The sequence below is a fragment of the Xenopus laevis genome, chromosome 6L, assembly GCF_017654675.1.
Source record: "Xenopus laevis strain J_2021 chromosome 6L, Xenopus_laevis_v10.1, whole genome shotgun sequence".
In the NCBI taxonomy this organism is placed as follows: domain Eukaryota; kingdom Metazoa; phylum Chordata; class Amphibia; order Anura; family Pipidae; genus Xenopus; species Xenopus laevis.
Window position 1 is genome coordinate 55,001,203 of NC_054381.1, and position 25,765 is coordinate 55,026,967.

General features: G+C 34.5%; 1 protein-coding gene across 3 annotated transcripts in view; it reads left to right on the plus strand.

Moving 5' to 3' along the window:
- dnajc13.L (DnaJ heat shock protein family (Hsp40) member C13 L homeolog) overlaps positions 1-25,765 on the plus strand; it is an 87,079-nt gene that overhangs the window by 25,489 nt on the left and 35,825 nt on the right. For 2 of the 3 annotated variants that reach the window (XR_005961832.1, XM_018267510.2), the window contains exons 8-26: positions 291-386; positions 2,029-2,120; positions 3,647-3,813; positions 4,425-4,504; positions 5,519-5,688; positions 7,749-7,848; positions 9,031-9,138; positions 10,279-10,434; positions 13,116-13,172; positions 13,671-13,792; positions 14,093-14,168; positions 14,382-14,477; positions 15,030-15,173; positions 16,774-16,788; positions 19,920-20,002; positions 21,824-21,977; positions 22,862-22,965; positions 23,056-23,215; positions 25,220-25,282. Coding sequence is in view for 2 of the 3 variants with exons in the window: in XM_018267510.2 (XP_018122999.1) it covers positions 291-386; positions 2,029-2,120; positions 3,647-3,813; positions 4,425-4,504; positions 5,519-5,688; positions 7,749-7,848; positions 9,031-9,138; positions 10,279-10,434; positions 13,116-13,172; positions 13,671-13,792; positions 14,093-14,168; positions 14,382-14,477; positions 15,030-15,173; positions 16,774-16,788; positions 19,920-20,002; positions 21,824-21,977; positions 22,862-22,965; positions 23,056-23,215; positions 25,220-25,282 (2,043 nt within the window). In the remaining variant the exon portion in view is untranslated. The remainder of the gene's footprint in view (positions 1-290; positions 387-2,028; positions 2,121-3,646; positions 3,814-4,424; positions 4,505-5,518; positions 5,689-7,748; positions 7,849-9,030; positions 9,139-10,278; positions 10,435-13,115; positions 13,173-13,670; positions 13,793-14,092; positions 14,169-14,381; positions 14,478-15,029; positions 15,174-16,773; positions 16,789-19,919; positions 20,003-21,823; positions 21,978-22,861; positions 22,966-23,055; positions 23,216-25,219; positions 25,283-25,765) is intronic. The other variant, XM_041566047.1, reaches the window with a different exon arrangement.

Consider the following 25,765-nt stretch of genomic DNA (forward strand, 5'->3'; position numbering starts at 1 on the left):
AGGTTGTTAGAAGTGGTGGGTGTTAAGAAATAAGTACCTATTGGAAACTGAAATAATTGAGTATTTAGGTAGCCCTGCATTAAATGAGAAAATTAATTGGCATGAATATATCTATGCTTGTTTACAGGATTGAAATTCTGTTGTTAATTTTCCCTTTGAAAGCCTTTAATATTTAAATGGTTAAAATGTTTTTGCTCTTTCAAGTTCTGGAAAGTACTTTTAGCTCTAATGTGTGTCTTCATACATTTTACAAGGCTTGGCATGTAATGAATTCACTTTAATGTTTGCAGGAGCCAGTGAAAAGATTGTTAGCACTTACTGAAACTTGCCTAGTGGAGCGGGACCCAGCAACTTATAATATTGTAACGCTGAAACCATTAGGAGAGGTGAGTGCCAGCATTGCTAGGCTGTTTTCCATGCAACATATTTTAGCTGATTTTCTGACATGACTTGCAGTGAATATAGCAGCACAATACCGTGTCTGTTCTGTTTATATTAATTGGGGGTAGCAGCACAGTCCTAGGGTAATCTCTGTTCAAAGGATGTCTATAAAAACATGTTGCCTATAATGAGAGCTGTATTGTTAGAGCTGTTGCACATCTTTGAACCAGAAAAGAATACAGCTGGATTTTTTGTCTCCTTCAGTCAATTACATCTCTCATGGCCATATCTAATTATTTTGATACAGAGTCATCCGTTGGGAAAAAAAAGGTCACATGGTAGAATTTTTCTGTTTAGTAAACAGATAAATTAACATGGTTCAGGAGCAGCTGAAAAAGAAGTACTCTGATCATGTAAAAATAATGCATCCCTAATGGCAAATATAAAAATACTAGAAGTGACCTTGGAATTCCTGGACCAGCTAAAGACCACAGACTGAATGTGTTTGTCTGAATTTTGTGACCTATAAAAATGTAAAGTGATATCATCAAACACTGAAGACATTAAAGAGGTTGTAAAGTCATCCCATTAAGTTATGGGATTCGATTAGAATCCTTAAAAACAAATGCATTTCCTATATATATATATATACTGTATTTACTCTGCTCTAACAGGCAGCCTCAGCCAGCCCTACCTTAGTTATTCAAGAACTTAGGTAGTCACTGGCAGTCCTATTGCCTCAAAGCAGCTGGACCCCATAGGAGCAGAGACTATACATCCAGCGCTGAGCATACTTGCCTCTGATTGGCTCTCACTGCACATGGACGACTATGCAGTAGGAGACCAATCTGATAACTTCTGAAGCAGGGGCTGAATTAAAAATTGGAATTAAAAAAAAGGATGCACATTGAAAAAGTGCTTAGAATAGCACTCTCATCAGTTTTACATTAACTTACTGTTAAGGTTTACTTATATTAAGACCGCTCTGCTTTCTCAGACTAATAGAAAACTATGATAGTCTGCTTGTGACTTGTAGGAATCATTTAAAACCCCACCCCTTCGGCTAGGCACAGAGTTGTCTCACCTTGAACCCTTATGAACTGATGGATCATGGGATTTGAAATTCCTCTGCTTCAGGTCCTACAAACCATCAGTTCACAATGGAACAAGGTGATGGAATTCAATACTGCTTATAGGGGTTGTGAAATGGTCCTTACAAATCAGAAACAGAATCATAATTTACCCTGAATCTGAGGAATCTGGTATATCTGTGTTAAAATAAATCTATATTTATTTTTGGAACAATAAATGCAGCTTTTTTTTAGTCCAACAGAATGAGCTGGTTCAAAAGGGTGGTATTTATTCCTATAGTGTGTTAAGTCGCACATAGTTGTGTTTTTTTAAGTCTTTCTGTTCCGTTGAAATACAGATAATTTAGAATTTAGTGACATTCTCTCTAAGCTGGGTTCATAAAACAACCACAATAGATTTTGGAGCACACATAAAATTGTATATGCACATACATAGTCTACTGGAACTTCTACATAGTTCTGAACAGTTTTTTAATAGTGCACACAAAACAGAGATTATGGGGAACACTGGTAATTTCTATTTCAGTAATGCAAATGTTTTCCATCTCTACAACAGATATTTGCACTAGTATATGACCCTGAAAACCCCCAACTTTTTACTATAGAATTTATCAAAGGACAGATTCGGAAATACTCATCAACTGAAAGGTAAAACACTCTTGAGCATTGAAATGTTTTTGATGTGATACAGAATGTTCGTTAAAGGGCCACTTTAACATACAATTGCTGGGAATACAGATGCTGGCATACATTTTTTGCTATGTACAAGTTGTAAGCAAACACGAAATTGAATGCTATGTCTTAACTATTACATTATCTGCCTTATTTGGCTATGCCCTCTACCAGCTTCAAAGAGGATCATAAAAATAAAGGAATTATAAGTAGGAGTAGAATGAGAAATTACAGAATATGGGAAGTTAGCAACATAATAACTGAAGCTTTGGCAAGACTGAAACAAGCTGAGCCTGCAACCCCTTTTATAGAAACTAGGGAAAATAAAGCAAGAGTAAAATAATGATGTTGGTTATAGATGATATGTTTGACTAGGAACAGCCCACTAGAAACATCTTCTCCCTTGGTCTTCATATTTTATAACAAATGCTCTGTTAGTGCTCCTTTTAATACATCTTTCTATTCAGGCCCTCTCCAATTCATATTCCAGTTTCTTATTCAAATCAGCGCATGGTTGCTAGGGTAATTTGGACCCCAACAACCAGATTGCTGAAACTGCAAACTGGAGAGCTGCTGAAAAAAAAATGAAAACAAATTGTCTGAGAATATCACTCTCTGAATCATACTAAACATTAATTTAAAGATGAAGAACCCCTATAAATGATGTACTGTCAAGATAATTAACACTAAATTAGTGCATCTCTTATGTGGAAAGTTTCTTGTGTTCCCTGACTGCATTGTGCCAGAAAATAAACTGAATAAAATGCAAAATAAGCTGGAAAGTAAAGGCCTTCACAGTAGCTCTTCATGCTTGAACTTTCTTCTTTGGCTTCCTGTATGCCGACACAGGCAGGTGTTCAGTGACCCCATGTCTGATTGGGAATAAGAGAACTTTTTAGATTGGGGATGCGTTGCTTCAGAGAGAATTTTCTTGACAGTTGATTGTATTAAAAAAAGAAGAATTAAAAAATGTTAGTGACATGGGCTGTTTTTATTCAGACAGTTGTTTAAAGTTGAACAACAACTTAAAGGAGAAGGAAAGTCAATTTAATGTTGGGGGTGCCAAAAGTTAGGCACCCCCATTGCATTTACTTACCTGACACCCCGGGCCAGTGCACCTATCAGGAGAAAACTGCACCAACCCGGGATTATTCTGCGAAATAGCAGACTTTTCCGTCAAAGTCCGGCTTATCGCTCTGCTGCGCATGCACAGCATCACGAAGAAAGAAGAAGCCGGAAGATGATCGCTGGAAGAATCCTGGGCGGTGCAGTTTTCTCCTGATAGGAGCACTGGCCCGGGGTGTCAGGTAAGTAATTGCACTCACTTGGTATAAATGGACTTTCCTTCTCTTTTAAAAACTGATGCACCAGCAAGTTATACCTTGCTTTTTTTCTTCATTATACTCAGGTTTTCAAACTTTCTGCAATGATCTTGTTATTGGTCTTTCTTTCCCAGTGTCTCTTAATAATCAGGACTGCTAATGAGCATATTCTCTCCATAGAGATTCCCTACTGGCAAGTTTATTAGATGGAGTGAGAGCATCTGGAAATAGAGACATCTGTGTTAAGATGACTCCAACTCAGAGAGGCCAGCGGTGGGGCCTGTTGAGCGTGCCTGTGGATGAGGAGGTGGAAAGCCTGCACTTAAGATTTCTAACCACTCCTCCAAGTAAGCTGATACCAAGAGATTTAGTATATATATATATATATATATATATATATATATATATATATATATATATATATATAATTATGAATTCTACAATAAAAATCGAGATTTAAATCTCAGATTTAATCCGAGCATTCTGGATAACGGGTCCCATACCTGTACCAGATTGGAGGTTAAACACATTAATGGAAGGCTAGAGAGTAATCCATATACAGCATATACTCTAATGGAAGTGAAGAAACTTACGAAAGTAAGAAAGAGATGGTGAGTGAATTGCTGGAGAAGCTACTGAAATGCTTTCTTATTCTGTATGTTATGCATACAAGCAGTTACTCAATAGCAGGAAGAAAATAATTGTCAAAGAAGAGTTTTTTCATCTATGTGTTGGAGCCCTGCCCAGATGGTTGATATAATTTTCCTAATTTATTGTTTATGTCTAAGCATAGAAGTGTAAAAAAGCAGAGCTGTAAGCAACATTTTAGTGACTTTGCTGCTTCAGTTAATTGCCACTGCCAACCCTTAGGAAGGCTGGTGGCTCACATTGCTTATTTGATTGAGATATCTAAGTGCCTATAATTATGTTACAGAAATTATTTTTTTTACCATTGTAGATGGGAACTTTGCGGACGCAGTATTTAGATTCAATTCTAATATCTCTTACAGTGGAGTCCTACACGCTGTAACTCAAGATGTAAGTATAGCTGTTTTTATTTTTTAAAACTACCATTGTTGTTGTATGACCTATACATTTATCAGGATTGTATCCGTAACCACGGAGTATAACACCTTAGGTGCCATAGAACATATAATCTAATTGACTCTCAAGTTACAGTGCCAGGGCTGTGAATTCTTCTTTCCCTGGTTTCTGTTTAATGAATGCGGGAACACACAAACCTTAAAAATAACTAACTAAACTAAATAACTAAATGATTATCATACAAAGTGTAATCTAATTTCAAGGTTAATGCCAAAGATCTATATATAACTTATCCAGTGAAAGTGGTAAAGATACAAACAAAAGAAATATTACTAATTGGTATGCATACAAGGGTGCTAAATAACAGCTATTTAACTCCTAATAATATAGCGGATGTTCTCTTGATTACAGAGAAGAGAAGCCATGAAAATGCAGATGCAGTTTATATAACAGAGGAAATAATAGAAATATAGGCCAGTCACAAAAACATTCTCCAGAAAAATTACATAAATTTTCTATATTTATTGTATAAGGTATATATTGTTCAATGAACAATATATACTGTACCTTATACAATAAATATAAACCAGGCCATAGGATAACTGAACACAAGGCTGATACCTTTGGTTTTACCATCATACATTTCACCCCCAAATCCAAGACAAATACTGGGAATCATAATGAATATGTCGTTATTACTATAAATATCATTTATAAAGTTCCAATGTATTCCACTGCGCTGTACAATAAATGGGTGAATACACTGAACATACAAAGCTACCAATAACCGATACAAGGGGTGAAGGGGGGATTGCCCAATCTGTTCTTATTATATTCGTTGTGACATACAAGTACAGTTGTTCGTGGCTGTGTTTTTGAGCCATAATTTAGCCATGTGCTAATTACATTGCTTCCTCAGATTTTGTTGTGGCATATTGTGGTCTAAATGTATGCAATTACAGAAACATCACTCATTGTCTTTTTCTGTTTTATACACTTTTTTAACAGGGCCTCTTCTCTGAGAACAAAGAAAAGCTAATTAATAATGCCATAACATCATTATTATCACAAGAAGGAGAACTCGCAGCTTCCGGTGCAGAGCTTGAAAGCCAATTCCAGGCAGTCAGGAGGCTAGTGGCTTCCAAAGCAGGATTCCAGGCCTTTACCCAGCTACCAAAGTAAGAAGTGATCAATTTGTCATGGGAATTAAAAATCAAATGTTCTTCTGCTTGTTGTCACAGTTTAGTGGTGTCAAGTCCGTTTTATTTAAAGCAGCAATTGCCTTTTCCCATTTTATGCTTACCCAAAAAAAAGCAGGTTATAATGCACACTCTAATATAATTTTTTGGGCTGAATTAACTAGAGGTTTTCTCAAACAGATTACTAACAATTCAGTGATTCATTGCTTACAGTGTCACGAACATTTCCTGGCTGTTATTGATTAGTAAATGGAAGCCTGAAATTCACATGGTAATTGATATCCATTAGACTGTTATCTGCAGCAAAACAAATTCTGTATGCAAAGTATTTTTTCTTTCATTCTTAGCATATCATAGGCTTCTAGGAGACTAATCATTAGAGTAAATTTATTTTTATGACCATATGCAGCTTTATCTTATCCTTCAAATGAGTATCAATCTTTAGTGCATTTATAGATTTTATTTATGTACCATCAGTACTAAAGTCTTGGTGAGGTTTATGTGAACGCATTACTTTTCATACCTGGTAGTAGCTACTGCTGACACTTAGTAAATCCATTTATGCATATTACAATTCTAATAGATGGGGAAACATTTACCCAAAACATGCACATAGCATTTGCTCTGCAGTTTCTGGAAGAACTAATAGCTGAGGAATCTCGGTAGACATGAAATAAAATCATCTCACTGCTCCTTTAGATATGTTTCTGAGTCTTTGCCCGCTTGGCTTTTCTGAAATAAAAAACTACATTATACATCTGAAAGAGATATAACTTATACTGGCTTCTAGCAATATCTGAAGAGTGAGGATTGGAGAGCAGCCATCTCATTATTTAGAATAGCACTGACTATTAGGAGTCTGAAGCTCAAAGGCTAACTTGATTCCTTTATCATCTCTTGTGTCACCACATCCATGTTCATTTATCTATTTTTGTCTTAGGCACCCCAGTTCAGGAAAAAAAAAAAAAACCCTATATTTAAAAATCCCAAATTGGGATTGTATGGGGGGGAGGGGGTGGTAAAACACCAGTGGAAATAATATAGTTGGGAGGCCAGTTAATAGAGTGAATAAAGTACCCCCTAATGTAAAGTATAAGGGTATTATAAGTTACAGAGGAGTTCCATGACCATATAAAAGCATGAGGCCATAAGTCAAGTGTTTTTATACAGGTCATAGAACTCCGAGGTGACTTCGAATATCCTCATGTTTTGCAACAGGGGGTACTTTATTTATTATAATATGCACGTTTCAGTGAGTCATGTGACAGAAATTACATCACTAAGCTCTCAATATAACCGATGACATCACTAAGCACAGTTTATAAGGATATCATTTACAAAATGTTCATGGCTCTTGTGTATTATAAAGGTATAAGTTTGAAAATGCCAGGCTGCCCAAGTTTATAGTTTGCTTGGAAGTGATGGAGGCTGTCTCATCTCCTGTTCAATCTGACTGAAACAACCTGTGGTACATTTATGTACATATTTTTTTGCAATACTTGCCACTTAAACCTGAGTTATTTTGCATATATTATGGGGCAGATTTTTGTTTGAGTTGCGTTTTCCACGAAAATTCGTGTTTTCAAGGTTTTTTTTGTTAGAAATAATTTTTTCGGGTTAAAAAAAACTCAAATTTTTCGAGATTTATCATATCCTGACCCTAGATATAACGCAAATCCAAAACTACACCATCTAAAACCTGTCAAGGTCATAAAGGAGTCAATGGCAGAGGTCCCTAGAACCATTTGAAGATGTTAATAGCCTTCATGATGATTGAGTTTTTTTTTTTGGGAGGGTTTTGCCCGAAAACTCGAGCAATCGGAGCGATTCGATTTTTTTCCTGCCGAAGTTTTTCCCATTCGAGTTTTTTCTTAAATCGTAAACCATTCAAGTTGTGAGTTTATTCGAGGTCATTCGAGGTATAAAAAACTCCCTGTATGTTATCCACCATTTTTATTTAATGTGACAACATGTAAGGTTTGTAAAACTGACAATAGCCCATGACGAATATATACATGTTTCTGTTACATTGCTTTTAGATTTCGTGAACGTCTGGGAGTGAAAGTAGTCAAAGCTCTGAAAAGGAATTATGATGGAGTCACCCATGCTGCTATTGATATGCTTTGTGCATTAATGTGTGTAAGTGTTCAAGTTAAAAAAGAAGCAAAGTGTGAAAGCTAATCCTTTGATGCAAAGATAATGAAATCCTGATCAAAATATATATATATATATATATATATATATATATATATATATATATATATATATATATATATATATATATATATATATATATATATATATATATATATATATATATATATATATATAGTTTTTTTTCCCTGAGGAGGATCACTATGATGTGAAAATTAGGGGTGGGAAGGGGAAAACATTTTTACTTCCTTGCTTTGTGACAAAAAGTCACGCGATTTCGCACCCCACCCCTAATTTGCAAATGCATTTGGTTGGCCAGGCAGAAGGATTCATTCGAATCCTGCTGAAAAAGGCTGAATCCTGGCCAAATCTTAGATTCGGTGCACCCCTAAAATATATAAATATACACACATGCAAACACTTTGCCAAATTATTAAACATAGGTATTTGTATACTGCCTTGTTTTATTTGTCCTAAATCAGCTAAAGAAAGGAATATTTACTTACATTGTTATTAGTTGTAGTAGTAAATTTGCATATTTGGTTGCATAATGGTCCATTGCAAGCTTGTATAGAAAGGTTAAACCAACATATCATTTCTTGGTTTTGACTGGCCTAAGGTTCTTGAGGAAGCTGACATTAGTTGCCCATCATCCATTTATCTTGTCCTGACTAAATTGGTTTAAGTAGAATGAAAATGTTAATTATTTATGAGAAACTGCTTTTTCCATGCAAACAGCAATTTTAACATGAAGAAGTAAGCATTCTTACTTTAGGGATTAGAGTTTTGTAGGGCATATGGGATACACTGTTTTCTAATTAAATATTTACCAGCTAACCTGGGCTTTAACCATTTTTTCCATAAGTCTTTTTTGTTGTTGTATTCTTTACCATAGTGTAGTGTCTGCCTTTCATAATGCAAGAGAAGGCTTGTGATCTGCATAGTGCATTGGTCAAATGATTTTTAATAAAGAGCTGTGTGTTAAAATGAAAGTGAATAATAACGATTCAGTTAGATTTTGTAAGCTTGTGTGAAATATCAGATTAGCCTATTTGTAAATTTGACTTTATCCAATTACCCTGAGGTGGTTTTGCTATGCATAACTGTTCTGTACCCCGTGAAATGATTTTCATTTGCTGATTTTTTTTACACCCCTTCATTTTGCAGCCTATGCATGATGACTATGACTTGAGGCAAGAGCAACTGAACAAAGCATCCCTTCTTTCTTCAAAGAAGTTTCTGGAAAACTTGCTAGAAAAGTTTAATTCATATGTGGTAAGCAGCTTGTATGTCTACTCTAGGTTAAGCGTTTGGCCATTCTATTGAACCAGGGTACACCGAGATGTAGTTTCAGGTTATTTTTTAAAGTTTTGGTATGTACATGTGTTTATTAAGATGCAGAATTATTTAGCTTATATTCTTTATAGTAACAAGGAGGAATTATGTTTAAAACAAGAGTGTTTCAGTTTTACCATTCTGCAATATTTAGTGCTCCTTAAAGGGGTGGGTCACCTTTCAGCTAACTTTTAGTAAGCTATAGAATGCTTAGTTTTAAGCAATATCTCAATTGACCTTCATTTTTTTTTTTCTTTTGTAGTTTTTTAATTATTTGGCAATCTTCTGACTCTTTTCAGCTTTCAAATGGCGGTCAATGACCCCATCTAAAAACAAATGCTCTGTAAGGCTACACATTTATTGTTAATATTAATCTGTATTACTTATCTTTCTATTCAAGCATCTCCTATTTATATTCCAGTCCCTCATTCAAATCAATGCATGGTTGCTAGCGTTATTTGGACCCTAGCAAACAGATGGCTGAAAAATGCAAACTGGAGAGCTGCTGAATAAAGAGCTAAATAACTCAAAAAACAAAAATAATAAAAAATTAAAAACAATTGCAAGTTGTCTCAAAATATCACTCTCATACTAAAAGTTAGTTCTAATTGTGTTTGCAGTGACTTTTTTAATACTCTACAGCATGCGGTAACTATCTTTCCCAACTATCTTTCCCCAGATTTTTTTGTATGTGGACTGTTCCCATGGGAAACTCTAAATGTAGATAGAATTTGACATATAGCATTTAATACACATTCTGGGTTTGTGTGCTGTATTGGTACAGTTTCCATAGAGAACACTGTAGTCATGAAACACCTGCATTTGCTGTGGAACACACAAAAAGCCTCACATAGAAATGCAATTAGATATGCCCATGTTCATAAACTAATTCTAAGGGGATATAATAGATTTGATTTTTAGGAGTTACAAAGTCAAACTATAATTCAAAACAAAGATATAGTATTTAAGTGCTTCCACTGCCTTCTCTCACATATGTATTAATTTTATTTTAAAATCATGTTTTGCATTGTTGAAAAATTTTGTAAAGCATTTGTTTTGAATTTTGTGTTTCCATTTTAGAATTATGGAACAGGTGCATTAGTTATCAGCTCTCTTTTGGACTTCCTCACCTTTGCACTTTGCGCTCCATACAGTGAAACAACAGAAGGTCAACAGTTTGATATGTTATTGGAGATGGTAGCCTCTAATGGAAGGACACTCTTTAAGCTATTCCAGGTATGGCCAATTGTGGATATTGGGCAGTACAATGGTTTTTCTGTACTGGCTTCCTGGGTTTAATCCCAACCTGGGATCTGTCTGTGTGAATTGTGTATATTCTCCTCATGTCCTACATAGAACTTTGATTTCTTCAAAGAAACTTACAATTGACTCCCAATTCAATTAACCCTAATGTGTGTACATGCTTAGAAGGGAACCTTGATTGTAAGCTCTGTTGGGACAGGGACTGGGATGAATAAAGTATAATCACAATAAAGAACTACATAATTATATTGGTGCTTTATAAAAGATACTGACCAAACATCTTCTATTCTTAATAATTCAGTGAAGATGTAAAATTAGACTCTATTGGGTAGATTTATCAAAGAGTGAAGTTAGAGATCTCCACAGTCCGCAGAGTGAAATACCGCCTCTCTCCATTCATTTCTATGGGATTGTTAAAGGAGTATTTATCAAAGGGTGATAGTGAAAGTTCACTATTTGATAAATATGCCTTTAAAAATACCATAGAAATGAATGGAGAGAGGCGGTGGAGTTCTCTAACTTCACTCTTTGATAAATCTACCCCTTAACCACAAAGTTGACCATTTAAAGGAGAAGGAATAGCATTTTACAATTGGGGTGCCAAAAGTTAGGCAGCCCCAAGTGACTATTTTTACTTACCCGACACCCCGGCCCAGAGTTTCTCTAGCGAGCACCACAGAGAGACCCTTTTCCTGACAGTTTTAAATTAATTGACCTTGTAAGAAGGGTAAAATTTGTTTTTTAGTACTAATAAAATAATTATAATTTGATATCAACTTGGTTTCATTTGCACCTTTTCTATTTATTTAAATTTTATTGTAATCCTCAAAAGGACCTTGGGGATTAAAGGTGTAACTTTCCCTTAATGTCACATCACCTAATAATCTTCTTCATTAAAAATAATAGATAGCACCTAATTAAAATTTTGTATCAGATCTGCTTTGTTTACTGTTATGTCAATTCTCACAAAAGCACAATAGGATGTGGGTGGCCAATCAGAGCTGCCCTCATACAGGGTAGTATATACTGCATATTGCCTATGGCTGTATCACAGAATGCATAATGTTTTGCTGGACTTGGTGCAAAATGCATAGAACGGGAGCACACAGCCTCACAGTTTGCACCTGGTCCTAGGTTTCGGTGCCTTTATTTATGGGGCCAACACATGGGTGTCTCCTCTCGCATTCTCTAGTATTTGCATCTTTCAGACTTGCAAGATGCAGATGTGCCCTGTACTTGCAGGCCAAGAGCACTGTGCTTTAATTTTTAATAGTTCTCCTGATGCTGGATAAATAAGCACTTAGGGCCAAGATTTTGTTCCCCTTAGAGCTTGTGCCTGTGTTAATGAGCCCTTAATTGTCCTCTTCAATATAGAATTATACTGTAGCTCAGTATGTTTTCAATTATATTTAATATGTATCTGTGCAATATAGGTTTGTCACCTTGTAACCTTGGATGGTATTTAAGGATTTGTTGCTCAGCTATAAATAGATTATGAATGACATCATGTGTACAGGGATGAAGATGCTGAAGTAAGAGCCTAATTGAGTTGTATATATTATAGAAGCACAAAGATATTGAGTAATTAGGAGACTACACCACTGTGCAAGATCTCATTATAGGCACAAGTGCTATAAACTGTCTATAGACAGTTTATTAGTAATACTCAGCCTAGAAAGAAATTGAGGGCACTGACCGCTAAAAGCTTCTGGTAATAGAATTACATGCACACAGCATTAAGAGGATCAGTGCCCTGTGCATAAAAGTCTGAAAGGCAGCACACTCACTCCAAAAAAGCCCAGGTGCTATCGCAAAATGTAATAGCATGAAGGAGACGTTTAGACATGAAATGGGAAGTCCACACAGAGCCCTGCTGCTTGTTGAGTTCCTTTAATATAGTATTTTTATTGGTAGTATTTTAATTGTTACTCTGTACACTGTGGCACTGTGTGAAATCCCTAAATTATGAGATATCATGAGGTCCCTGCCAAGGTGCTTCTTTGAATCTCACCTTGATTTATATGTGGCTTTAAATACGGCTTTACATACAAAGATATACTTTAGAGTGGAAGTTGTTGAGCCGTTGAAAGCTGTATCACAATAGTGTGGAATCAAGGAGCTCAATGGAAGGGTAATATTTGAAAAAGGAATATTTAGGGGCAGATTTATTATGGCTTAAGTTGTGTTTTCCATGACAAATTTGAGTTTTTGAGGTTATTTTTGAGTCAAAATCGATTTTTCAGGTAAAAAAAAAAACTTGAATTCTTCGAGATTTATTATACCCCAACCCTGGAAATAGCTTGAATCCGAAAATACACCATCTAAAACCTGCCCAAGTCAATGGCAGAGGTCCCTTGAACCATTTGAAGATGTAAATGGCCTTCATGTTGTTCACATTTTTTTCAGATGGTTTTGCTCAAAAACTCTATCAATCATGTTTTCGGATTGTTAACGCAGAACTCGCTGATTCCAGTTTTTTCCATTTCAGTTGTTTTTAAATTAGAAACCATTTGAATTGTGATTTAAAAAGCTCCCATAACTCTAAAATTTGACCTTTTATAAATAACCCACTAAGTGTGTAATATAAACATGTGATGTTTTCTAAATTTGATGTCAATTTCTCTCCACATAAGTTTTTCTTGTATGTTTTTAAGCACCCTTCTATGGCCATTGTAAAGGGAGCAGGATTAGTAATGAAGGCAATCATAGAGGTAAGCTCTGGTCTCTCTCTCTCTCTCTCTCTCTCTCTCTCTGCAGTGCATATGTAAATTACACTTTGTGTTTTGTATCATAACACCCTGTGACCATGTGGAAAACCAGCTGATACTCATATTTCATATCTTTCCATCACCCTGTTCCCACCCTGATGCCATGATCTCCTCCTTACTTTGTTGTAAGATATGTGTCAAGATATGTGTTTAAAAAAGTTTTTATTTGCAACCAATCTGCATTTAGTATTGAAAAGTCTAATAAAATCCACCCTATGTCTGGATAAAGAATATGTATTGAAATATGTATTGAAGTCTGTGTTTGTTTAAAGATTACTATTAGCATTACATTTACTAACTTGACTTAAAATAGATAAAATATTTGTCTGCCCAGATGGAAATTGTAAAAATCCAATTTTCTTCTGAATGTTGGAAGAACAATTTAAAATGTGTATCAGTTGGGTTGTGCAACTAAAAATGACGTACTATTTTGTCCCAAAGGAAGCAGATAAAGACATAGCGACAAAGATGCAAGAGCTCGCACTCTGTGAAGGTGCCTTGCCTCGACACTTGCACACTTCTATGTTTACGATAAGCGCTGACCAGAGGATGCTAACAAACAGGTGAGAATTTGCTTACCTGCTTTAGAAAATGTTCAAAAATTTTAAAAACATTTGCTTTCTAATTGCAATTGTGAATAACAGATTGGATTAGCACTGCATTTGAGATTATAATTTACATTTTCTATTCATTATCTCTAAGAGAACCAAGTTCCTGTGTTTTGTAGCAAAATGTTGCTAGCTATTACACAACCACACAGCACAATAAATCCATGTACAAGTTAGCTTTTTACTGTTCTCATTTTATTACATAACTTTGCATATTATTATATTGCCAATGATTTTTACATTTTTTTTTTTCAGGCAGTTGAGTAGACATTTAGTGGGCCTTTGGACAGCTGACAACACAACATCATTAAATTTACTGAAACGTATTTTGGTAAGAAAACAATTGAACAAGATCAGCACTATATTTAAAGAGGTAATAGGTCAGAAAGTGGATATGTTTCTGAGAGCAAACATGTGATAGCATAAAAGTAGAAAAGTAAAAGGCCATGTAAGGAAAGTTCTTGATCAGTTTTGCTTACCAAGAGTTTTGAATGCATTTATTATGTAACTTTGTGATTTATAATGCATTGTCTTGTTTATCTAGCCTCCTGGTTTGCTGGCATACCTGGACAGCACTGATCCAGTCCCTGAAAAGGATATTGACAGAATGCATATCAGGGATAATCTAAAAATTGCTTCTGTAAGTGAACTACTTATAGCATTATTCATTATGCAGTTTAAACCATTATTAAATTTATATTTGTAATCTATGCTTACACAGATTAATTTAAGTTCACCATACAGAGAGATCCACTAATGTCTTTGTATTTGTAGTAAAAAGTAGATGTTAAAAAAAAAAAAAAAAGTTCTGGTTTAGCATTTTGATTTTTAAGGTTCAGATTTGATTTAGCTAAATACTTGTTAAGGCTCTGGAGAACTCACCTCAACAATGTTTGTTTACAAATCATTTCAAGACATTGTATTTGGACAATTCTTAAATGATGGATTTGATGCATCCCTAGTGAAAAGTTTTTTTAATTATAGTATCCATCCCCTCTATGTGCCATGAGTGTAATAATTGCAATAGCCATTTTTAAATCGGTGAAATTGAGCATGCAAAATGTACTGTTATATACCCTTCAAAGCACAAATACAGGTTGCAACCACATATTTTGAATTAAGGCATTAATATCAGTTAATTTATGGAAGAGAAATATATAGTATGCATTCTATTTCTATTTTTTCCCCACAGGACCAATTTGGAAAATTTAATAAAATTCCTGAATGGCAAAGAATAGCAGGAAAAGCTGCTAAAGAAGTAGAAAAATTTGCCAAGGAGAAAGTAGATTTGGTTTTATTGCACTGGAGGGACCGGATGGGAATTGCACAGAAAGAGGTGAATATTTTAAATTGCATTTACACATGGAAAATTATTAACTTGTTATTGTTGACAGTTTGTCTAACTTGTATAAGTTGACATCAGTTTGAGAGCTTCTTTCATCTTTTAATTCAACATGTACAGTATTGACTTGCAATGAAGCAAAGAAATATCCTGCATGCTTGGATTATGGATTCCTGTCTGTGGCTAATGCCAGACAGAATATCTGGATATCTCACAGTGAAGCTAAAGCTTGTGCTATTGAAGAGTTTTTCTAGGTCCTGTAGGGTAGTGGTGAGATATGCCTAGTTTAGACACAGTGATCTTTGTCCCTTCCTTTCTTTCAGATTTGGTTTTACACAGGTAACTAATTGCCTGTAAAAAAATGCACCTACTCATGATATAAAAATGAATGAACCATTTTACACTAACTTTTTTTTCTTTGGGAAAAGATATAGTCAATAGATATGTAAGAAGTATCATATGTCTTTCCAGTATTTATAGTATTGTTAAATCTTATTTTCTGAAGCGTGTGGTTTGAGCCAAGACTTTTCCTGGAAAGAACTGAAACAAAGCTGCTTGATTCGCTGTTGGTTGTTTCCAATTTCCCTGTGACTGCAGGTAGAAAGCTCTACAAAATAGCCCATGGGCTATCTGCCAAAAACATGACCCAGGTTCTCAACAGCACTCACAGTTTAGGAGATTTATCTGATCATTCTACCTCTTACAATTTATCCTGTTCCTCAAGTTCCAACATGATATGACAAGAAAATCATATCTTAAAAATAGTAATAGAAATGAAAAAATTGCATGTGATGAATCACATAAAATATGTTGGAAGAAACTACTACTGACAGACGCAACTAGAAGCTGCAGCTGTGTAGAAAATTATATATAAATCATATGCTCAATATCACACCATTTGTTACCCATGCAAACCAGACCTTAATTAATAAATTATGATGACATACTGTAGCTTACTATGCACATCTATGCAGTTGTACACATGATTGGGAGCAACCATACTGTTTGCCTCTGCTGAAATAATGGCTACTGCTTAGTACATCACTGATGTACAGAGATAATACTGTTGGTAAACCTACTACAGTAGGGTGTAATTTCTAGCTTTTGCAAACTCTGGCCTTCCTGTTGTAGAAAATTATTTTGCCATTTATGTGGTATACATTGCTATGGTATGTTACAGATTGGCCTGCTCTTAGCAGCTTTTCAATTGACCATTTTTATTTCCTTTATAGTCTGAATTATAATGTATATATTATTACTATGTTGTCAAGTGACACATGTAGTCAGAACCTGTAATGCAGAGCATAGCAAAGGATATGTAATTACAAATTACAAAAAGTGTTTCCTTATTGAATGCACTGCAGTTATGTGTCAGACCACCTGCTTAAACCAGACCCTGTGTCTCTTTAACTAACATGCTGAATTTATAAAATGCTTGAAAAGTAACCATTTTTACTTGTTTACCAATATTGCAATGAAATAATGATGTAATTATGTTTGTTTTCAAAAAAACAAAACAAAAAAAAAAGTGTGCTTCCATTTTTCCCACCTTTAAAAGAAATCCTTTCTTCTTTCCTCTTCTATTTATGATCAGGACAGAAATAGTATGGTAAGTTTAAGTTGTCTTGTTTTAAATTGTGTGCTTACTTTGCTTGTTTCTATATTTCTTTTTCGAACTTTCTGGTTTCATTGAAATGGTAGTTTGTGTAATTAGAAAATGCATGGTATGTGTTTTGGTCTATCTGCTATATATATTATCTTACAATAACTTCACCTCGTCTGTAGGAACAGATATATGTAAATAAACCACAGAATTTGTATTATTTAAGTGTATTTTAATGTGGTTTAAAGGGGTAGTTCATCTTCCAAACACTTTTTTTTCAGTTGTTTTCAGATTGTTCCCCAGAAAAAAAGATTTTTTTTCAATTACTTTCCTTTATTTATTTTTTACTATTTAATTTAGAACAGGTTACAGCCCTCCCCACCCCCTTCCAGAGCTGCTTTAGAAGGTGAAAAAAGACACTTTACACTTCAGTATGAGAAAAACAGTGACACATAGAAAATAGAAAGTAATTGGAAAAAGTCGTTATTTCTGGTGATCTATCGGCAAACAACCAGTTGTTTGAAGGTGAACCACCCCTTTAATAGAAATACCAATAAACATTTTTTCAAAAATGAAATATGTGGTGCACAGATCTTTCACTTCTCACTAAAAAAATGTCTATAGAACTTGGGATATGTGGGCTTTCTGTAGTTTCTCTGCTAAAACATAACTGCAATGTTAGCTTTATAAAGTCTAAGATTTTTGTTTGGCTCAGCCTCATTATCCAAGATGCATAAAAACAACGATCCAACAGTTACCCTTCCTGGAATATGTAGATAATCTGAATTTAGTACCTCTAGCTGAGCAAAATTTAAAAGCTCCTTACATTACTAGTGCTAATGCTGGAAAACAAATATTACTAAAAATACCTTTGAAATGTATTGTAGCTTATTGCATAATGAAATTATTAGTGATAAGATGGGCATTGACAGGTGTATTACAATGACTTTATAAAGCTAACAAACGTATATGAATATGTCTTGCATGAAGTCTCCACTAATTAAATTTGTTGTATCAAAAAAAAAAAAATGTTTGCAATAGCTTGTAAGCAGTTTGGCCTGATATATTGTAAATCAGAAGATGTGCAAGCTGACTTGGCAGGCCACACAACATGGACATCCTTGTTTGAAACACAACATTAGTGTCACCAGTTCACTTTAAACTTCATGCTATAGATAGCCTATAAATGGAACAATTGACTGTGGCATTTTTTCAATTACACAAGGTTTAGGCATGGCACTAACATGTTTAACTGTATCGGGAATTGTGCCTTGCATTGTCACAGACCTTGGGATTGTAGTCAGGGCTGAAATATTTAAAATTGACTCAACTGAAACATGACTGGATGAAGTTTTATTTAGTACATAGTGCTCTAGATTCATAAAAATGTTTGTCATCACTTGGTAAGAAGCATTGAAAGCATGTATAGTAAAATGGAAAATATTAGACAAACATAACCAGGGTGACTCTGGAAAACTTTTGAAAGGGGCACAGAATTAAAGTATTTAAGACAAGTTAGATGTGATATATTCATTCAATAATGGATAGTTATAGGGAAGAACTAAATGCAAATAAGTGGTACAGGCCCAACAAGAACAAAGACAAATATAAAACATAGTTTGACAAGACTTGGGGGCTTGTAAAGTGCAAAGAATATGTATTGTTAGTAACCAAATTGAAAAAAAAAAAAAAAAAAAAAAAAAAATATATATATATATATATATATATATATATATATATATATATATATATATATATCTTACATACATCTGCATACATTTCAATAATTGAACTTGCCTCCTTCATCTTTCTACATCGCCTACTACCTCAAAAAACATTTCTTTACATATCTTCAGTATCCGCACTCCAACAAAGCAATTGCAGGTGTGCACGGCCGAATATCAATCATATACTCTCAATTTGAAGTAAAGCATTCCCAGGCCAGCACTTCCCTTAGTAAATCAAGTGATTTTATTTTTCACATATGATGTGTGAAAAATAACTGGAGCACTGTGATGTGTGAAAAATAAAATCACTTGATTTACTAAGGGAAGTGCTGGCCTGGGAGATATATATATATATATATATATATATATATATATATATATATATATATATATATATATATATAACAAGGGAAAGTTGTGCTCACCACTATTTTTTAAAACCATTAGGCGGGGGTGCAATGAGGGTGTGACCACAAAATACATATAGTCGACTACAAGAGGTCCTCTGCACTCAACCCATTATCAATATATTTAAGACAGACATTTTGTGCATACTGCTACTAAAAAATGCCTTACCCTTTAAACAACACAGGGATTGTTTGTCCATATATTGCAATATATTTAAGCTGGCCAACTACGTCAAAGTCATCCCATATCTGGCCAGTCCTACGCTTAATTTTCATCTGATTCATTAAGAATTCAATTGCTTAATTATACATTTTACAAAGGGACTAAGTTTTACCTGCAACTTACTAGCTGCTTTCAAAGTAAAACTCCCAAACTTGGCTGCCCTTTTATTAGACACCAGTGGGATGTCTGTCTTAAATATATTGATAATGGGTTGAGTGCAGAGGACCTCTTGTAGTCGACTATATATATATATATATATATATATATATATATATATATATATATACAGAAGTAGTATATATATATATATATATATATATATTAAAACATGTAACAAACATATCAATCTCTTTGAAGGACCTTAATTTACCTCTCATATTCTCTATATGTGTAAAAAAACAAGCACATCTCAATTTGCTTTTCAAGTAACATTGAAATGCTACTTATGTAACAGCAACACAATAGTGCAGATTAAAATGGTATCATTTCAGGTTTCTGTCTCTTTTTTAAACTGTATGACAAATACATTATGAAGATCCATAACAAAAAAACCTCATAAGGATACTGGAACGTTAACATGAGATAATATGCATTCATTATAACCCCCTATATACCTCAACATAACATCAATATATAACCCATTTGGGTCATTGTCACTGTTCAGAACCTTGGTTGAAAGGTTCTGAAGAGTTTGTATCCAGAAGTAATAATATTATTTTATGTTTCAGAGGTATATATTGCCCAATCTATCATTTGTTGTCTTACTGCTTTTTTTTACAGAATACTGCCCAAAAGCCTGTCATCCTTCGGAAAAGGCGACAAAGAATAAAAATAGAATTGAATTGGGACCTTTTCTATTATCGGTAAAGTTATTATAAGCATCAACTTTTAATTTTATCCAAGAGACAAATGTGTTTAACAATCCTTTGTAAAAGCACAGAGTCTGTTGTATTTCACTGAAAAACTTCAGTATCTTTGTGAGATCTGTAAAGCTTTGTTCACGCTTCATAATGGCAAACTAGAGTGTTTGTAGTTACAGTAATTTAAATTCATTTTAGGCAAGCATGTTATCTGTATTTTGCTTTCCACTTAGGTAATCAACATAGCAGTTTTTATAGACTACCTTTGCAAGTGCTCATAAATAAATCCCCATTTTCCTTTTATCGTATAACTGCTGCCGCATATGTGTGTAAAAGGTCTGTGACTGGTGTGGATCACAGCTAGCCCCAAAAAATGGGTGTCAGTTTGCTTTTGATGTTCTTTTTATATTTTTGTAGTTTTCAAATGATTTGCCTTTGTAGTTAAAGAAGTGGTTCACCTTTAATTTAACTTGTGGTATGTTGTAGAATGGTGATTTCTAAGCAACTTTTCAATTGGTCTTCATTTTTTATTGCTTTATAGTTTTTGAATTATTTGCCTTCTTCTGATTTCAGATGGGGGGTCGCTGACCCCATCTAAAAAACAATTGCTCTGAATGGCTTAGCATTTTACATGGTTAGAGAGATGCATTGAAAACCAAGCACTTTTTTTAAAAAAAAGTGCATACATAAATTGATGTTGGTCTTTATTATTTTATTAACATTTTGCCTTTCTGTGTTTCTTCTCTCCAGCCAGAGCATTTAAATGCTATTTGGTTGCTAGTATCAGCAGCACCTAGAAACCATAAAGAAGATTAATCCTCAGGCTTAATGTGATTACCTTTCTCTAAAGTCACTCCCCTGTAGCATTGCCTTTTTCTATAGACTGTCAGGAATTTATTTTCATTGTGGTAAGCTTCTAAAGCCAGTGTGCTGAAAACTCAGAGACAAAAGGCCAAAAGTAAACTTATGCTGAAAGTGCTGAGTCATCGAGCTACTAAATAAACATTTAAATACAATTATGACTTGTGACTGTTCCAGAGCAAAAAGCCCAGATTTAGCTTGGTATTTAGAAGCTTATATCAGCACAACCCCCTAAAAATAAAATAAAGCGGAGTGCGACAGCTTTGAGCAAGTTATCTGAAGTATGTTAAAGTCAAGTAAATAACTAAATGGTTTCAACAACAGAATCATGAAGAGGCACATACAGAAATTATATTTCCTGTAAACTGACATCTCGGTTTATGTTTTGGGTCTACTTTCTGTCCAGCCATATTAAAGATGCTTGGGTATAAAATCCTATATGAGCAGTATGGGTATCGTTACAGTACAAACCCCATATCTGTTTGGTGTACATGCAGACGTGAAAACTTGTACAGTACCTGATTTTCCCTTAAAATATTTCGGCTCTCTTAGTCTGTGTTAGTGAATAACCATCTAGTTTGTGATTTTAATAAGACATATATTCAGCACACAGCCAGCAGTGAGGTCTGAAGTTGTGGAATGCACTGCCAGCTGATGTTGTGATGTCAGATTCTATTAATGCCTTTAAGAATGGCTTGGATGATTTCTTGTACAAGCATAATATCAAAGGCTATTGTGATACTAAAATCTAGAATTAGTATAGATATTGGTATGTATAGTTTATAAATGTGAGTTTATAGATAATTATGTGTATATATGTTTACTGGGGGGGTTGAACTTGATGAACTGTGTCATTTTTAAACCCAACGTAACCATTATAACTATGACTATATGTGTCTTGCATGAAATAGTGTTTTTTTTGTCTGCAGCCTGTGGGAATGAACATTGTACTCTTCTTATTAGATTTCACCAGGACCATGCTCGTTCAAACTTGATCTGGAACTTCAAAACCAGAGAAGAGTTAAGGGACACCCTTGAAGCAGAAATGAGAGCATTTAATGTTGATAGGGAGCTCGGAAGCGCCACAGTGATTTCTTGGAACCACCAGGAGTTTGAGGTATTTTTTTTTAATACTGCATAGAATCTCTGCTTTGACAAAATTTACATTCATTTGACGAAATATACATTCATTGCAAAAACAATTTCATAATTATTTTGCAATTGCATATAATTTTTTTATATATATATATTTTTTTTAATTTACATTATACAAGTAAAGTGTGTTGAACATAATAGTATCTCATTGTCTTTCCGCTGACTTTATCTGCGTTTGTTGGCGATCAGTTTATTAACAGCAGAATTACAGTTTACAATATGAACTTTCTAATGAAAACATAAGAAAATCTGTTGTAGAATATAGAAATAGAATATTACCTGTATATGCACTCGCAAGGTTGACTTTGGCTTATTTGGCGAATCTCATCAAGGCTGAACCAAGGGGTAGGTGGAGTAAGCATGTGTTTAAGGGGCAGCTATAGGGGGGGAGCAGTTCTGAGTGAAATTGAAGACTGCAGGCAGACTAGTTAAGTGGATGACGGCCGGTGGACTGTGGTGACAGGGGAAATGCTGATAAACTGTGGGGGAGAGGTGCTGGGTCATGTAGCATTGTAGCATTTAATGCTACTTGGCTGCACTAACCCACATGGTGTAAATTGGCTTGATCCTTTTGTTTTGCCTCCAGGCCAACAATCACACCATAAAAAGCCCCTATGGTGAACTCTAACGTGTTCAAGACGACTTGATAAGTATTTGGCTGAATTTTGGCCAGATATCAGTTGCCAATTTGCAGACACATTGCACAAGCCTATAAGTGCAAACTTGGTCTGGGTGGGCCAGTTGGGCTGCTTTTATCAGCCTGTGTATGGCAAGCTTTAATTAAATACCCGTATTTAATGGCAGAGTTAAAGTAATTGTTTGTAAAATCTTGCTCTATTTAACTAGGTGAAATATGATTGTTTATCTGAAGAGATTAAAATAGGAGACTACTACCTCCGGTTACTTTTGGAAGAGGATGAAAATGAGGACACTGCAGCAATAAAGCAATCGTAAGCAGTTGTGTCAATCACATTTTCTACTTTTTGTGACCTTTATGTTGAATACACCAAAAATGTTTTTTTATCTTTTCCTCACTATAGATATGAATTCTTCAATGAACTCTATCACCGTTTTCTCCTTACTCCCAAAGTGAACATGAAGTGTTTATGCTTACAAGCCCTGACTATTGTATATGGGAGGTGCCATGAGGAAATTGGACCCTTTGCAGACACTAAATATATAGTTGGGATGCTAGAAAGGGTGAGAATTACTTCAATAAATATAAGATTCTGTTGACATTATCTGTCTGCTTTTTATTGTTGATTATGCTAAATATTCATATTTGTATCTGTCTTTTGCAAAATATGCATAACATTGAAAATGTTAATTGCATCTGATGAATTATTTGACATAATGAATGATTTACACACTGTATTTATAACAAACAATAATACCATAGCATAAAATCTAATAGTAATGTAATAGCAATATTAAGAGGCAGATTTATCAAGGGTAGAATTTCGAATTCATGTTGAAAAGGGCGGAATTTTTTTTAACTCTGATTTACTCAAAATTTGATTGGTGGGTTATTAATTAAAAAAATTGAATATTCGACTCGAATTTAACCAAACTCAAATCGACTTTTTTCTCTGAAAAAAACCTGAATGGTCAGGAAGGCTACTATCATCTTCAAAATGGTCACTGGACCTCTCCCATTGACTAATACATGAATTCGGAAGGTTTTCGGTGGTGAATAGTCGAATTTAAATTCTTAAACAGCCAGCGTTTTATACATCTCAAAAATAGAATTCGAATTTTTTAAACAATTCGAATTGTTTGGATAATTCAGTTGTCGACTTTGACAGTTTTGACCATAAAAAAAAAAATTTGAATTTGAATTTTTCATTCGACCCTCAATAAATCTGCCCCTAAGAGTTAATCATAATATCTTTTCGGCAGGGCCCTCTTTACCTCTTATATTGGTTGTTGGCTGCTTTGCATGTAAATCTGAATGTTCACACATTCTTTATTACATCTCTTCCCACTCATTCTTCATATACACAATGTCCACACCATGAAGGGCTATGTCACACAGGCAATATTGATTGTCATAGCCCTTGGCTTCCATATGAATATTGCTTCCCATCTATGGCAGCTTATATTTTGAAACACTGATTGGAGTTGCCTGGTGACTGTAATTGCTTCTAATTCAAACGAAAAAAGAAATTGATCAAAGGCAGGTAGCTGTGTTATTATTTCTGCCAATAGTACCATGCTGTGTGTGTACAGTACCTCTAAAGGGATAGTTTGGAAACATAAATGTATTTATTATTAAAGTACATGTTTAATATTTAATTTTTTACGCAGCAAATAAGCATTCCCTGCTTATTAAACCCACTGAGCACCTCAAAATACTATACATTTCATAACAGTATTAATTTAAAGGGGTAAAGTGAACCGCCTCATTAGATTTAAAAAGATTTAAAGGAAAACTATACCCCCCAAACAATGTAGGTCTCTATTAAAAGATACTGAGTAAAACAGCTCATGTGTAAAACCCTGCTTCATGTAAATAAACCATTTTCATAATAATATACTTTTTTAGTAGTATGTGCCATTGGGTAATCATAAATAAAAAATTGCCATTTTAAAAAATAAGGGCCGCCCCCTGAGATCGTAAGATTCACTGTACTCACATACAAACCACATGTAAGGTCACATGAGCCAATTAACAGACAGAGTTCTGCCTTTTGCTTCCTCACTTCTTGCTGTTACAGTTAGTGTTGTAATATTTCTGGTCAGGTGATCTCTGAGGCAGCACAGATAGAGTCACGAAATGGTGGCTCAAGGCAAGAGATGTAAAAGGGCAATATTTATGTAAATATATATTCCAGTTTGGTAAGATTCTTTAATATGTCATTCAATTTGATATAAACTATCTGTTGCTTAAGTATTCATTTTGGGGGTATAGTTTTCCTTTAAGTAAATGAACAAGACATATGGTAATATCAATTTTAATGTAGTTCTATAAAAGTGTCAATGCATCATGTTTGTTCTTTTGGTCTTTTGTTTGTTACATCTATACACTTAAAAGGGTTTTCAAATGTTCCTATCACCTAATATGGAAAATGTGTTCACTGCCCCCTCTGTATTTGATTTTGTTATTGGTAGTAAATCATGTGCTGTAATCATTCCTGAGAATTGCCTAAAGCCCATATGGGCAATATATCAATAAATATTTTCATTCTTCCTTTTCTTTCACAGTGCAATGATAGACTGGAAAGGGACAGGTTGATTTTATTCCTGAATAAACTGATTCTTAATAAGGTAAGTGTTCTTTATGCAGTAATATGCTGTATAATAAATTCATTTTTGTCAGCAGCATATTGAACATTAAATGCTTACTGCACATAGTTGCCAATATTTAAAAATAATATTCAAGGGCTCTTGTATGTCCACACAGCCTACACAGCAATGGATAATAAAATGAGGGGGCCCAGCACACATCAAAAGTAACAGCTGTGTCAGTGTTTATTATAATATAACAAAACAAAAAAGTTTTGGGGAGTAGAATAGCTTGTTTCATCATTTGGGAAGAAAGGGAGATGTTACCCCACCCCCAGATGACTGTTTCTTTTGGTATGCCATAATAAAATCTTACATTATAATTACTTTTGGCGTGTGCTGGGTCTCCTGAATTTTCATAAAGGTTTTGCTGCAATAGAACACACAGTTTTGATAACCATATACTTTCTAGCATGTGTGGTGATCGAAATGCCTTGCTACAATCCATTTCATTTATAGCAGTGG